At 35.8% G+C, this 17239-nt stretch overlaps 1 protein-coding gene across 1 annotated transcript in view; it reads right to left on the bottom strand.

The window, feature by feature from the left end:
• Nucleotides 1-6128, bottom strand: part of LOC123875414 (atrial natriuretic peptide receptor 1) — a 37385-nt gene extending 31257 nt beyond the window's left edge. Inside the window, exons 1-2 of the mRNA XM_045921226.1 lie at nucleotides 5977-6128; nucleotides 2441-2606 (exon numbers count right to left, since the gene is read on the bottom strand). Coding sequence (XP_045777182.1) covers nucleotides 2441-2606; nucleotides 5977-6104 — 294 coding nt within the window. The 5' untranslated portion in view covers nucleotides 6105-6128. The remainder of the gene's footprint in view (nucleotides 1-2440; nucleotides 2607-5976) is intronic.
• Between the last annotated feature and the right edge of the window lie 11111 nt (nucleotides 6129-17239).

Here is a 17239-nt window from a genome sequence, read left to right as displayed (position 1 = left end):
GGTCTCGTGAATGGCCAATAAGTGGCGCTGTATGAGAAATAATAATTATAGAAAAAGGGGATTTAGCTGTCGCTTGGTATATTTTAATAATAACCATATTTATATTTATGAACTCAAAATTTTCTCCTCTTTCGTTGGCCACCTCACTCGACACAATAGCAATTAAAAAAAATTTAAGATCCTTACTTTTTTGATTTCTGGCCGATTTTTTTTGTATAAAATATAGCCTATGTCACCCGGGCCTTTACAACGAATCAATTGACACCTCATTCATCAAAATCGGCCCAGTAGTTTAGGCGCTAAGGTGGAACACACAGAATCTGGATACAAACATACACACATACATACATACATACATACATAGACTGCTAAAATCATAACCCTTCCTTTCGGGTTTGCCGTAGTCGGGTAACAAAAAGAAGACGAAAACAAAAGAGAACTTTTTGGGTTCATTTTGTATTAAGTGATAGATTAGAACATGGGCAACATCATTAACTTGCATTGTAAACTGAGATGTTATCCAGATAAATTGTTGTCGTGCCCGTCGTCGATGGTCCGGGCGCGGGGAAATCATGCGCGCGCGTAACGTCCTCTTGCATCTTGCCGTGCGACTGACCAACTAAGTTGGATAGTCTGCGAGCTTGTATAGGGTCCCCGTGCTAATAAGCTGTCGGCCAATAGTTGGGCAACTTTTTAATTGTACGTAATCGGAAGGGAATTTCGATTCTGATACAATCGATGTCCAATTATTTAGTTGAACAATTTAGTTGGATAAGATGTGCGGGATGTCATAAGTCACTGTGCTTATTTGTATACTCTGCGATTTAGTTGCCCAACTTGCAATTGTAAGTCTGCGGGGGCTCTAAGAGATGAGGCTAAGAATGAAGTCGGTTAAAAAAGGGACGTAACCATGGCGTAGCACATTACGCGTAGATAACGCGTAATGTGCTACGCACGCGTAGCTCTACGCTTGCTACGTGTAGAGCTATATGTACGTGTGCCTTACAAAGTCTACACTAATTTAAAAAATAATAACTAATGGTTCTAAAGAAATAATTATTGTTATCGGTTATCATAATCTTTAGTATTCTGCTCGAGTGAATACTTAATAGTTCTTTCCTTTTACTAAGTTTTAATCGAGCCTTACTGTCAGTGTAGTTTTAATCGAGTTTTTCTAATCGATTACGTCTTCCTACAAACTATTCTATAATAAGATTCAAAAGATATGTAAACTCATCTAAAGTTATGATACAAAATGTTAGTCACGACGACTCCTCCGCGTGGATTAAGTTTTAAAAAATCCCGTTGGAACTCCTTGCTTTTCCAGGTTAAAATAGTCTATCTACGAGTATCTCCATACAAAGTAGATGATGCCCGGAACTTCTATGTGGATTTAGGTTACTCTTTAATTTTCCGAGATAAAAAGTGGGCTATATTCTCCCCCAGGATGCATGCATGGATCTGTCTCTCTGCTAGGATTTCACGGTCCGTCCCTTTTGAAATTTGGTACTAGAGACAGCTCGCCCCTGAAAAATCGACAAGTTTCCGAGGTATTTTTAACAACTTGTATCCATATCGAAGAAGTCGTGGGCATCACCTATTTGGAACAGAGATACCTTGCATCCCGGAGACGGATATAGGCTACTTTTTATTCCGGAAAATCCAAGAGTTCCCTATTAGTTAGTTAGTTTATTAGTTTCCTATTTTAAAAATAGAACTTACGCGGACGAAGTCAAAGACCTCCATGGCGCAGTGGTGAATTCCGTGGTCTTATCAGTGCGAGGTCCCGGGTTCAATTCATGGTAGGGGAAATTTGGAATTTCATAACTTTCTTTCTTCTGGTCTGGTCCAGTGGGAGGCTTCGGCCGTGGCTAGTTACCAACCTACCGGCAAAACCATGCTGCCACAAGATTTAACGTTCCGGTACAACGCCTTATATAAACCATAGAGGTATGGGTTTAATTCTAATAACTGCAATACCCCTTCCACGTTAGCCAGCTTTCATCTTAGATTGCATCATCACTTATCACCAGGTGAGATTGCAGCCAAGGGCTAACTTGTATAATGAAATAAATAAAAAAAGTCAGAGGCATCCTTTTCCTCCTTCATCTATCTACCATAGCACTGCAAGGCATCGTCAAGGTTTGCATCCGTACGTAGTTGAAATTCCTCGGACACGTACGAAGCGATTTGCTTCCGAGTTTCTTATCCGAACCGGATATGCCGGAAAGGCATTCCATATCCTAGATATGGAACGCCTTTCCGGCATCAGTTTTTCCTTCCACTTTTAATATGGGTACCTTCAAGTCAAGAGTGAATAGGCAACTTCTAGGCAAGCCCGCTCCATCTTAGGCTGCATCATCACATGCTTGCAGGTTTGATTGCAGCCAAGCGCTAGTCTGTAAATTAAAAAAAATCTAGTCTATCTACCTATAAATACCTGATCTCCCATGCCTGTGATGATCGGTGTGTTCCAGTAAGCGGCGAGGCGCGCGACGGGCTCCAGGGCGAAGGCGCAGGCCGGGCCCACGAAGGCGATCACGTCGTCTTTGAAGTGCATATCCGCCGCCAGCCCCGGGGCGATGGCTCCCGAGCAAGTTGGGTAACTGGGGAATACCGTTGAGTATGGTGCTAATGTAAATAGACTCATCCATACTTCCATACTAATTCCATACTGTCTGTCTGTCTGCTACCTTTTGACGGCCCAACAATTTAACCAATTCTGACGTTTAATACAGAGTTAGCTTATATCCCAGGGATGGACATAGACTACTTTTATCCCGGAAAATCAAAAAGTTCCCACGGGATCCCTGAAGACCCATTCGCTTAACCGATTTGTATGTTTGGTACAGAGGTAGCTTACGCCCTTATAATTTTTTGGGTTCCGCAACTGAAGGGTGCCAACGGGACCCTATTACAAAGCCTCCGCTGTCCATCCGATCGTCCGTCCGTCCACCTGTCTGTCTGTCAGTGGCCTGTATCTCATAAACTGTAAAAGATAGAAAGTTTTTTCACAGAATGTGTTCTATTGCCGACAAATAATAAAAATTTCAAAATGCTGTCTTGAAGATAAAAAAAGAAAAACAAATGCTTAATCGAAATTTTAAAATGGCCGCCATAAAAATTAATGTGTTATTTCTTATACGATGGTACAGCTAACCCTTCGTGTGTGAGTGAGTGGCACTTTTCCGGTTTTTTTTGTGAAACAAATGTACGCAATTGGGATACGCAACAGGCCTGCTGGTAGCGCGTTAAAAAAAGGTATAGAGAGAGACGGACTGCGGCGGACACTTGCCTGTATTTCGTCACATATTTTTGCCATCATACAAGAAATAACACTTTTTTTGTGATATAATCACGGTTTTCGGATTTTCCCCTTTACTTGCGCTAAGACTCTATCTCCCAAATTTCATGATTCTAAATCAACGGGAAGTATCATGGAAGTACCCTAAAGGTTTTGGTTCCAATAATGGGTCTTGACAAACAGACAGACAGACAGACAGAGAACAACGTGTTCTAATAAGGGTTCTTTTTTCTCTCTGGAGATACGGAACCCTAGAAATATGATAAGTGGATGGTACAGTTCCAGTACCATCCAATTATCATATTTCTAAGGTTCTACTTTTAGATTTTTAGGAAATATTTATATGAAAATAGATTTATGTAGGTAGATACAAGCTACTACTTCGTCTGCGTGGATTTAGTTAACTAAAAATCCCGTGGGAGCTCATCGATCTTCCGGGATACACAGTAGATATCACTCTCCAAGTTCTTTAACAATAACCATGAAAATCAATCAATCAAAAATCCGTTGGCCCATTGCGACGTGATTAAAGGACAAACCAATAAACCCACAAATAAACACACTTTTACATATTATAAAATTTCTTTTTATAAAATTTTTGGTGGTGATTCTGTAAACAATTCTAAATCAATGCATTTCAAACTCGAAACCTGTTTGTACTTATAAAATTCGCAAGCTTCCATTGAAAATTTGCTTTCTGTACACTTTGAACCTTTAGATTCGAAAATCAAAATCCCTGCTGAACAAACGAAGTTATCTCAAACAATAAAACGTGTCTTTCAAGACAACGTGACTAGAATACTTAATAAGTAAAATTCTTCTATATGAGTATGCTAGTAGTTCGTTGAATAGAAGGCGCCAGTTCGTGAAAATTACCTACCTACGCGTAAAAAAGCTTTGTTACATGGCTTATGAAAACAAAGTGAAGTCTTAGGTATGATTAGAATCAATAGGTTATTTTAATCTAAAAGAAACGAACAGCGTCAAACTAATTTATTCCGTCTTTGAATAAGGAAATCATATGGTTCATTATTGTTACTAGAAAAGCTGTGATATTTGACTGGTAAGCCTCATATACCAATTTATAATTGGTATATGAAAGGGAAGGGGGTTTAATCATTAATCATAATCCCGGACACACACTTCTCAATAAAATTAATCTCGCAGCTATGTGTGTGTATAAGCAATTAATAATATAAGTTGCTTTTAACGATAAAGGAAAACCTCGTGCGGAAATCTTCACGCCTAAGAGTTCTTCATAATGTTCTCAATGGTGTGTGAAGTCTTCGCACTTAACTAGCGTGGTGGACTAGACCCCTTCTCTATGTGTTCTATATCCAATCTTTGAAAAGAGCAACCGCCGAGTTTCTTGCTGGTTCTTCTCGGTAGGAAAAGCATTCCAAACCAGTGGTAGATGCTTTTGACCATTCTTGTAAAAGTCTAGTTGAATAAAAATATTTTGAATTTGAGTTTGAATTCAACCCCTTTCACTAGAGGAAACCCTTTCTCGGCTAGCGATGGCCGATGGGGTGAGATTATAATGGCGATTAATTAAATAGTTATAAATTTTCTATAAAGATTGTCAATAGGGCTATAATAAATCTACGCGATAGAGAGACCTACCTACCAGTACCTACCTTACCTACTGAGTTTATATTAGTTTTACAAAAGACATAGAACCTTGAAAACTGCTTTTGATACGCATATCTGCCTTTATATACTATTCGTGGTAATATAATATTATAACCACTTACCCGGTGATATAATATTATAATGTACCTACTTACGTTGTTACCCAATCTCCAAAAACAAATCAATTTTTATTTAGGTATGTAAGCAAATTGCTAAGGAAACTTGATGTATGATATGCAAACATGGCTACACATGCTTACACGAAACTATCTGGTATCATAATCGTAGTAATGGATTTTTATGTAATGGCATCCAGAATGTCACATACAATTTTAAAGGTCCCTATTGTTTATTGTACTTGTTTCGCAAGCAAAAGACTTGAATTTTAATTTTTGTTCTTGGTTTGATAAGCTGAAACAATCTTTAGTTTGGACTACCGACCTAGTAAATACCTAAAGAAAATCTAAATATACAAAAGAAAAAGCTGACACACTGACTTATCAATGAACGCACAGCTCTGGACGAATCGGGCTGAAATTTTAAATTCCCACTAGTTCAACGGTTGAACTAGCAGTTGAACTAGTGGGAACGAGCGGAAATGAAATTCATTTTGCATGCTAATATACGTCATATTAGCATGCAAAATGAATTTCATTTCCACTCCATAGACATCCGCTAAGAAAAGATTTTAGAAAATTCAACTCCTAAGGGGGTAAAATAAGGGTTTGAAATTTGTGTAGTCCACGCGGACGAAGTCGCAGATCTAAGCTAGTCAAATATAAGAATAGAAAGAATTTTTATTCATACCAACTTTAACAAGTACCTAGTTAGTTACTTTTGAATCTACTACTACTTCATGTTTAGGAATGCCTTTAATATCGAGAAGGCCAGGGAGAAACTCGGCAGTTGCTCTTTTCAAATAGGTATTCGATTTCTTAATGATTAAAGTTAATTTGAATAGAAATCTTTCTATTTCTATTCACCATTCCAACTATTTGCTCTACCATCACAACTATTCAAAAGAAAATTCAAAGGCTAACCTGCCCTGAACTTTTTGCAGTTCAACATTATGATGAGCAAGGAACTTCTCGTTCACTTTGTCCAAAGCCAGGTCCACAGCTGGGCCACAGCGCTCTAAATCAAACGGTGAGTCCAAGCGAGAGGCCATGAGCACTCCCACTTTGTACACAGTGCGTTTAGAAGCGCAAACAGATAAAAAAGTTATAAACACAAGACGTGATAACTTTACTAAAAGCATTTTTAACTTTTCTAAAGCCTAAAAGTGTTCGCACGCTCTAATTTAAACACTCGAAGCGTTACTTAAAAGTATTTCGGAAACTCTATTAAGTCCTGAAAATAATATTTTATGTCTCTCTTATCTAATGCTTTCTGAAAGAAAATATTTCAACTGTTGTAATGAGGAAACTGCTTTCCACTTATTTTTAAAGCAGAATTACTTAACGCATATTTTGATTTTCAAATAAATCGTAAGATGTATTACAAATAAAAATGCTTTTTTTAAAACTTTACTGGTTTTTAAAATAGAAAACCATACTGAAAATAATTGTACAAACTTTCGACGCACACCAGAACAACATATAATTGTTAAAACATAATATATTTTCAAAGTCGCGATATTGTTCTCGCACCGTATATTCGCTTGGCGGAAAAGCGCGCGATATCCCAGAAGATGTTTATTATACTGACGACGGGTCCGAGATGAAAACTTGTAGGACTAGCGGCTGCTAGGGGGACGTGTCACGTGACGCAACAGGTCGCTTTTCCCGCCGTTCCCCGCCATTAACCCTTGACGAGAGCTCGTGAAATTAATGCTCTCGGACCCATTACGACTTGAATACATTTTGAAAACTGTCGCTTTATGAACAAGAAAGTTGAAATGCCTGAAATCTATACTTAATTTTATGAATGCGAATGTGTATCTACTATCTGTCTTTCTACAAGCTTTCCATAGCAATTTTTATTTCTATTAAAAAAATTCCTTACAGTGCATATAAAACACTATCACAGGAGTTCAAATTCATATTCAAAATATTTTTATTCAATCAGACTTTTACAAGTACTTTTGAATCGTCAAGAGCATCTACCACTGGTTCGGAATGCCTTTCCTACCGAGAAGAACCAGCAAGAAACTCAGCGGTTGCTCTTTTCAAAGATTTGATATACAATATTATGACATGTTATACTTAAATAGTTATAAAAGGCTTTTGAAAATAGTTTCGACAGCTGTAAATATGCCGCTAGTAAGTAGATTGCATTATCAGCGCTAAGCACTGAATACATATACATCGATGTGAATACATAATATCAAAAAATCGGCACGTGTTGGCAGTCTAAGTAAACCACGGACTAGTGGTCAAAGGAGGTACCCAGGGAAGACGCAGATACGAATGTTTGACAATAGATATGTATCTACTTATTTAAAATGATTTTTAGGGTTCCGTACCTCAAAAGGAATATCGGTATCCTAATAGGATCACTTTATTGTCTGTCTGTCTATCCGTCTGTCCGTCCGTCCGCCCGTCGCCGTCGTGTCTGTCAAGAAAACCTATAGGATACTTCCCGTTGACCTAGAATCATGAATTTTGGCAGGTAGGTAAGTCTTATAACACAAGTAAAGGAATAAATCCGAAAACTGTGAATTTGTGCTTACATCACAGAAAAAAAAATTAAAATGTGTTTCAATTTTCAAAGTAAGAAAACCATACCAAGTGGGGTATCATATGAAAGGACTTTATCTGTATATTCTAAAACAGATTTTTATTTATTTTTATGTATAATAGTTTTTGATTTATAGTGAAAATGTCAGAAAAAATACCCGAGTACGGAACCTTCAGTGCGCGAGTCTGATTCGCACGGCCGGTTTTATTAAAGACTAGCTGACGCCCGCGACTTCGTCCGCGTGGATTTAGGTTTTTTGAAATCCCGTGGGAACTCTTTGATTTTCCGGGATAAAAAGTAGCCTATGTGCTAATCCAGGATAATATCTATCTCCATTCCGAATTTCAGCCAAATCCGTCCAGTGGTTTTTGCGTGAAGGAGTAACAAACATACACACACACACACACGCACACACACACACACACATACAAACTTTCGCCTTTATAATATTAGTGTGAAGTTTGATGTGTCGCGGTAAATTGGGTTACTTAATTAAAAAATCTAGGTATCCTAAATAAAACAAAATTAAACTGTATTAACTTAATTCTTTTTTTTTTCAGCTTTGCTTTGAATTTGCTTTCTAGATAGGTAGGTACTCCAATCCATTCCGATCTAAGGATTACGCTTAGGCCGGTCGTAATTCACGTCTATGTGAACTCCAGTAGCTAAATAGGATTTCATAATCTGCAAGGAATTGACTGAAGGCCGGAAATTTGTAGGTAAAGCTACTGAAATCCAATTTCATTTCGTCGTCGACCTGAAAATGTTTGGTTCATTTCCTCTCGTTTCCGAATTTAAAATACTTTTATCACGGTTTATCTCTGCTTTTTACAACAGCTTCTAATATGGACTGGTAACGGGCCCTCCGAAATTTGAAGCATACTCGTAGGTGTCGTTTTATCCAAAGGTGCGTAAAAGTACGCCACATGTATGTGTGTAGATTGTTGTAGACTATGCTGCTATACGCATTACGCATACGTGTCAAACAGCATATACACGAAGCGTACGAATTTTCTTCACTTTTAAAATACCAATGTAGATACATGTGCTTTGCTTATCGGGATTTTTATATCGGCAGTGAAAATACTAAATTTTTCGTGGTACGTACCCGTTATCTACAATATGAAGTGGGATTTTTATAGTACCTACTAGCCGATGCCCGCAACTTCGCCCGCGTGGATTTAGGTTTTTCGAAATCCCGTGGGAACTCTTTGATTTTCCGGGATAAAAAGTAGCCTATGTGCTAATCCAGGATATTATCTATCTCCATTCCAAATTTCAGCCAAATCCGTCCAGTAGTTTTTGCGTGAAGGAGTAACAAATATACACACACACACATACAAACTTTCGCCTTTATAATATTAGTGTGATATTTGTCATTTTATAAAAAAAGTATCCAACTGTTTTCCATAAAGAAATCCAAATAATATAGGTAAATGGTATCTACTGTTTCCTGTCTTACTACTCCTAAATAATAACGAACTGAATTCTATGCCCAAAAAGTATCATATACATTACACTATTTACCTATCATACATAGGTAGGTCCACCTTTCATAACATATTTTGTACACCCCTATGATATACATAGGTAGGTACGAGGTTCAAGGTGTAATCCATTGGATAAAATAACATGTTATTGGCTCAAGGCTTATAACTTTTATTTGGTCTACTCATAAAACTGGAGAGCACTTTGTCGTAGATCAATAATTTCTTTATATCAGTACCTAACAGAAATAGAATTATTCACGAATCAATTAAGTGGGACATATAACTTAGTGAGCATATTCAATGTAACTAATTGTCATTCGTGTAATTACTTAATTGTAAATATACTACCTATTGCACACCATTATGGTAAATACACTGTGACCTGAAAACTTTTGTACAACCTATTGTAAAACGTGTATTTGCAATGAATAAATTATGATTACATGTATGGATAGACATCAAGAGTTGCAGGGAGAGCGCAAATCGGACTCGCACACGAAGAGTTCCGTACCATCGTACCTACAATATACATAAAATACTTTAAATTTTTTAATTTTCATGGCGGCCATTTTCAAATTTTTATTATTTCTTGTTATAGTGGCGATATATATTCAGTGAAAATTTGAACTCTATACGTTATTAGCCAATGCCCGCGACTTCACCCGCGTGGATTTAGATTTTTCGAAATCCCGTGGGAACTCTTTGATTTTCCAGGATAAAAAGTAGCCTATGAGCTAACCCAGGATATTATCTATCTCCTACCGCGAAATCCGTCTAGTAGTTTTTGCGTGAAGGAGTAACGAACATACAAACACACACACACACACACACACATACACACAAACTTTCGCCGTTATAATATTAGTGTGAAGTGTGATGGTTCACGAGATACAGCCCGTTCACAAACGGACGGACTGGCAGCGGAGGCTTAGTAATAGGGTATCATCTCTACCGGTCCAGTAGCTTTTGATGCGCATTGAAACAAAATGATGAAATCTTTGTACATCTATCTGTATATCTGAGTAAATACTGGCATGCCCTTGTTAGGTAGTGGATACATTGACCGGGTGGCCACAAAGCTTTAAGATGCCGGCTGTCGCCCATTAAGTGCAAGTTTATGGTCTGTATTGTTAGTGCGAAATATTATGGGGATAATGGCAGACATAACGCACACTTGACATAATACCGTATATTATCCGTCGTATTATCACACTAATATAAATGTGAGTGTGGATGTTTGTTACTCAATCACGCAAAAACTACTGGACGGATTTGGCTGAAATTTGGAATGGAGATAGATCATACTCTGGATTAACACATAGGCTATTTTTATCCTGGAAAATCAAGGAGTTCCCGCGGGATTTTCAAAAATGTAAATCCACGCGGACGAAGTCGCGGGCATCAGCTAGTACATGCATATGTGTAGCAAGAATATAAAACCCTACCAGATGGTTAGATATGGGATTTCTAAAGGTGAAAAAATGATAGCCGCAGCTTCGCCCGCGTGGTTTGGTCAGATCCCCTGCAGCATCAGGATTGAGGAGTTGGAATCCAAATTTTTTATGGGACATCACGTTGAACCTGCTATGAAATAAAACGAATCTCAACGCTTTTAAAAGACATTTATTCAACAAAACTTCTACACACTGTTTACAATATTCGCTTAAATTAGTTGGGGGTATTTTACCGTAAAAGCGCAAAGATCTATTTAACTAGATATCCAAAGAGAGGAATTCTAGTGCTACGAGTATAATCTAATTTTCTCATTTTTGGTGCACTATGTGATTTCATTTTTTTCTTCCCTAGTGCTATTAGCCACAGCTATTAGTGGTCCGTACTCGAGTTGCATCAAAACCTTCGAACTTTGACTATGTTTGTATTTTTATTGTAATTCTTGATTAATGAATTATTAGGGATGTGATTGTTCCCATAAATCGGTTAATCGTATGAAATTATCGATTCGAACTTAGACTTTTGCGCTTATATACGATTTATAGTTGTATTTGGTGTTATAAAAATTTACAAATAACAAAATTATATAAACTTCTTTTTCACAAATAAGTATATTAAATATGAACAAAATTTACATCTTTAACATAACGTGTATACTGGTAAGTAAAACACGATTAATATTACAATATTATTGTGAAAACCAGTACCTACATACACACAGGTAGGTACACTAATATAGCTATGGGATATACCTACAAATTTTATTTATAATATTATATTAAATGTTTCAAAGCGTAACTTTTAAATGCGCTCGTCTTAATCGTTATTGGTTAAAATCGATTTTAATAAAGTTAACAATTTAATACAATTTAACAAAAAATAAAACACATTTTATTTTTAGTAAATAAAAGGCTTTGAATTTTGGCCTACCTAGTACTTCGCCATTCTACCTTTTCCCCAAAATAGCGGCCACTTGGAAACGTGACACTGGAAAATTTAGTCTCATACAATTCGTGTTTGTATTAAGCCCAGCTATTGCTTAATGCAGGGTTTATGCATGGCCGCTATTTTGAAAAAAAGAAGAAAATGGCGAACATGTAGATAAGTCAGGCTCCATAGTCCATACTGAAATATTCAAACCCCTATGTAAACAATTTTGTTAAAGTGTATAAAAACCTAAACTTATAGTGCAGTATGTATTAAATAAATTAGGTACACGTTTCTTGATTGCGAACGAATTGTTGTAAAAACAATAAATATATTTACCATATATAGGCATTTTTCAACAAAACTAATGTATCTAAACTTTTACACATAAATATTTTAAAAAAGTAAATATTTGTAATCTTTAAAATTTGGTAGCCATCACGGCAAGGGAACAACACTTTGGATGCTTAAACAATTAATTATTAAGAAAAACCCAGGATTGGTTCCACTGCGATATTCTATTTCCACTAAATACCCTTTACTTATTTGACTAGTAAAATAGATCTTAAATAAAAACATTAATAACAAAAAAAAACAAATATTTCAATTAAATAAATATGTATCTATAAAATTAACGTTTTATATACCTAAAAATGTGGTAAAATCGGTTTTCAAGTTTAATGGAATGCATGAATGAAAAACACTTATTTTTCTTTCTAAATAAGATGTCGTCATATATTCAGACATGTTTTATTAGTCAAATATATAACGGGACAATCCTACCTAAACTAATAATGACTAGATATATTGGTGAATTCCACTAACAATCGGAAAATCTATGGCATTTATACGGTCCATAAGTCATAACTAAGGCGGTTTTCAGATCATAATAATTAGAAATAATATCGGGTTCTATTTTGACATGTAATAAACATATGAACACTTTTTATTTCTTATGAGTTACCAATATTGGATAAAAAGCAAGCAAGCGCCAGCAGTCCCACTTTTTAGCTATCTTTTGCAAGATCTAATAAAAAGAAATAAAAGAAAAATGTGAAATTTTCAGAGTTCAATGTTAACTAAAATCTGACTAAAAAACTATTAAGTATAAGAAAATCTGACACTTGCTTGTTTTTCTTAATGAACATGGGTAGTAAAATTCTCATAATGTACAACAACCACTTTTCTTAATACCACGTTATTTTGAAGTGGTGAAGTGTTACCTCGTGAAACTCCCTTACTAAAGCATTTGCATATGACAGATTTACGTACACATAAGTATATCACGTAAGTCTTTTTTGCAAGTTTTTTTCAGGGCTCTGAAAAAAACACGCAAAATAATAATAACGCATAAAAACGTTGGTTGGTTCTACATTGCTGCTTCATTGATTAAAAATAATAAATAATTCTCATAGATGTCAAACAGCAAACTGTAAACTCAGGGGTGTGCGTAAACGTAAAGCCTGCATATGCAACATCTGTCTATAGTCTACTTTTTAATCCCGGAGACCAAAATAACGTTTCTTGTGTTGTCTGTTTTTTCACGACTCTTTAATAGTGATGTGGGACTTCGTGTGTGTTGGTGTTCGCTGACGGGCGTGCTCTGCCTTTTTTGAGTGTTTTAACTGACTGGAAAGCGCTATAAGGGGGTGCCGTGCGTATGTCGGCGAGCGCTGGCACAGACGGGGTCCATACTTGTATAAATGTATAGTTTAATTAACTTGTTACAAATAATTACAAACTTGACATTGGCTAATCTCTGTAAAGCCAGACGAGAGAGAAAAAAAATAATGATGTGATGCAATCGATACTTACCGATAAATATTTGTAGGAATTCTTGTCAAATGTGTATGAGACAACAAAATGTGTTGAAAATAATTCCAATTCAAATGCTTCAAATGAAATAAGGATGGCTTGATTCTGAATTTATGAGTTTTACATATTATTGAAAAATTCCTTAGGTGAATTATTTATTATAATTTTTTGTTACTAATTATTATTTATTCTTTAAGTATTTCAAATAATATGTAATTAGTGCATGTATGTTTATTTTACTCGTTTTGCACGTAATATTATTTTATTAAGGATTTTATAAGCACACACGTTTGTTATGACTATTTTTGTTAAGCTATACCAGCTTAACAAAAAATATTTTTAAGTTTGACATTTTTAGTTGTCATTTTGGTCTCTGGGATTAAAAGATACACTTATAGTCTATGTCGCTACGCGTATTATCACACACACGAGCGTACGAATTTGTCTTCACTTTTTAAAATACAATTGTTTGAACTTTGAGCTTTGCCTAGACCTGGAGTTTTATCATATCTTTTTTAATGATTTAAGAGAAAACGGTGCCAACTGATGATGATCGTTATCTTGAAAAGTGATAGGCTTACATTATAAGAAAATTATGCCCTTGGACCGGGCGTAGTGCAGCGTCAAATGCCGCGAAGCTCATATTAGGTACTTATGAATACTTTTATCAATCAATACTCTAGTTTGACACGATGGTACTGCAGGTAAACCCAACTATAGAATGCCGCATTCCGAATAGGATTTGTTGTGTTTGAATCTAATCATGCACGTTGAATTGTTAAAGTTAAAATATTTTGAGCATGCTCTCGCTATTGTTCCGGGAAACGCGATACAGAATTAAAAACAAACTTTGGTGTAATACTAAGTTATACAATACTATAAACTAAATTCCAATTTCATCGATGACAACAGTCGGTAATAGCACATTGAATATAATAAACTTAGACGGGATACATTCACGTGCTTCAAGGAATCCCCTTAATTTTTTTTAAAAACTGGCTTTACTACTGTAGCTTACAAACTACGGTGCTACTTGGTACTTTTGGTGTTAATTTTAAAACCTTACAGGATAAGTTACATGGGCACTGAACCTCAGTACTTACTTCATCATCATTATTTCAACCCATCGCCGGCCCACTACTGTGCACAAATCTCCTCTCAGAATGAGAAGGATCTAGGCAACAGTCCACCACGCTGAACAAGTAAACTGGCAGAGTCCTTACAGATACTTTTAGTCGTTTTTAGATGTAGGTAAGTCGCGATTACAAAACACAACAAATCCTTTATGCAGCCTTATGCCTTATTATGGTCCTTAAATTCACAATAACCGCTACTCTAAAATTTGTGCGTATCGACCTAACATTACAATATAAATATCAATACGTTTCACAATACTAACATCACACAAACAAATAAGTTATCATAATATAAATATTTTTTTTCAATTTATTCTTATTGCTGTCTCTGTCACACAGATTGTAAAGAACACGTTATATTTTATGACTTAAATTGTACTTCAGGTCTGAATAAAATAGATATAAATCATAAATAAAAAATTGGATTTTTTTTTGGTTCTTTAAAATGAGACTCATTTTTTACTTCTCAGATCTTTAGAAAAATTCTTATCTCTGGGCGCATATTTTGAAAATAGTTCACTGACATCTAAAATATTACTGGGAAAGACAAAACGAATTTATTTTCGCATTCTATGCCCATAGTATTTCGCATTTCGTATCTGTTAGTGATCCGTCATAATGGGCAATGCAAACAGATAAGAGATTTTGAATGCAATGGTAGATTTAGACCCAATACATGAAAGAAAACAAAATATTAAGGAGTCTTATTGAACACAGAGTAAAGTAAGTGCTCGTAGGTTAAAATTGAATTTAAGTTTTCATCTTATAATAATTTCACCCTTAAATCTCATCAAGTAATGGAAAATCTAAAGTCTAAATATTTGTAAACTCTCCTTACCTACTTCAGGGTTGCCAAATTTTTTGTCATCACCGCTCTTTAAGAAAATTGCTAACTACAATAATCACATTGTTTCATTTAATTGTATCTAATCATATTATACAATACAATTAAAACCAATATATCAAAACATCATAAAGTTTCTATTGAAGATTTTAACAAAACTATGGCTTTTCCTGCGTCTTTTTAAGTAGGTATGTGGCAACCCTGTCTATTCCATGACCAAAATTACATCAATCTAAGTCCAAATGTAAAAATGTCTCTTCTACAGGGGTCGGGAAACAACTTTTAATACCTACTTTGCTAAAATAAATGTATTTTGCGATAAGTTAAGTGATCTAGCTGTTCGCGCCATTCCCTCTCTTTCGCACTCCTATAAACCTAAACTACCCATCTCACTCCGCTCCCCTCGCGCATATTAGAAGAACTCATACGCAAGAATCAAGTTCAGTCGCTAAAAACGCATGTCAACGATCGATCGTGTGTAAACCGCAACGCGCTGCGCGCAAATAAATAAACCCACGTTTTTTCACGCAAAAATCGAGCCAAAATAAAGTGAAGTGCTGTGCTGTGAACCGTAAGAAGGGAAGACTGAAATTAAGAAGAAGTGAAGAGACTTGTCCTGTAAGTGCTTTCTTTGTTCCTTTTTATCCAGCAGCAAGCCACCCGCCGCCATTATTCCACACCGCCACTCGAATTTTCCCCTGCCTCAAATACCGCAAACGCAACCAAAAGTTTGGTCCTTTACGAACCGGATGGATGGAACCATTTCTTAATAATAATATTCAATTTTGGCCACAAATATTGGCCACTTCAATCTCTTTATAATATTTCACGCAATTAACGCAACGCAGGTCCTTCGGTAAAATCTCTTGATTAAAGTATACTTGCTTATTTCGCATACGCAAATTACAGGGAAAATCGAGTGTACCTATTTATTATAGTATTAATTACTACGCAACGCTATAGAACGATATTAATATATCGTATCATTTAAAACGCAGAAAAGACTTTCTTACAGTGCAATATTTACAGTGCAGTAGGTACCTATATACAGTGCAGTGCATTTAAATCAAATCGCAAAACCTAAATTAGTTCGCAAAAAAGTTAAGTGAATCGCATAAGGTATAAAATCGAATAGATAAATTCCGTACGCCAGGTTGCTTTTACCTACATATCATAATTTTATTTCCGACCGTAGTAGGTACGCCGTATTCTATTCAGAATGGAATAGGTATAATGTTGTTTACGCAAACGAGCGACTTCAATAAGTTTATACCTACTTGTTATAAGACGTGATATTATACTCGCTTACCCACTCAAGTATAAAATTTAAACTTTACCTACGAGTACGTGTCGTATTAATTGAATCGGTAAGTAAGTACGTACTTTGTTCTCGTAAGCTGGATATTTTATTTCTATCTACCTACTTGGTTTATTTTGTTATTCACTTTACGTATTGTATAAGAATTGAATACCTACTTTGTGCCGCGGTTAATCTCGAGTTAAAAACATGTCGAAAGGAGAATGTTCAACCCCGAAGGTGAGTGCAGAGGTGTTAATTTTGGAAGCTCAGGTTGGGGCTTATTTTGCAAATATGCAGTCTATTTATAACGCATCGCAACATACGAAAAGTGAAGATGAAATTAAATACTTTTTGTCGAAAGCCGCTAATATAAATAATTTACGCACAGAATACATAAACCTTGTTAAGGATTTAAATATGGCTCGTATCCACAATAATCCAGAATATGTCGCGAATTTCCAATCTTTAATTGCATTCGAAGATTTGTTTTCGTCCGTTCAATATAAATTGAATGAATGTGCGCCTTCCACATCAACGCCGAATAATTACCCAGTTGTGACGTCATGGAAGCCTAAAGTAAAATTGCCACCCATAACTTTACCTAAGTTTAATGGAGATATAAAACAATGGACTATCTTTTATGAATGTTTTAATACAACA

Source organism: Maniola jurtina, chromosome 20 (assembly GCF_905333055.1).
Source record: "Maniola jurtina chromosome 20, ilManJurt1.1, whole genome shotgun sequence".
In the NCBI taxonomy this organism is placed as follows: Eukaryota; Metazoa; Arthropoda; class Insecta; order Lepidoptera; family Nymphalidae; genus Maniola; species Maniola jurtina.
This window is presented reverse-complemented; position numbering and strand designations above follow the sequence as displayed.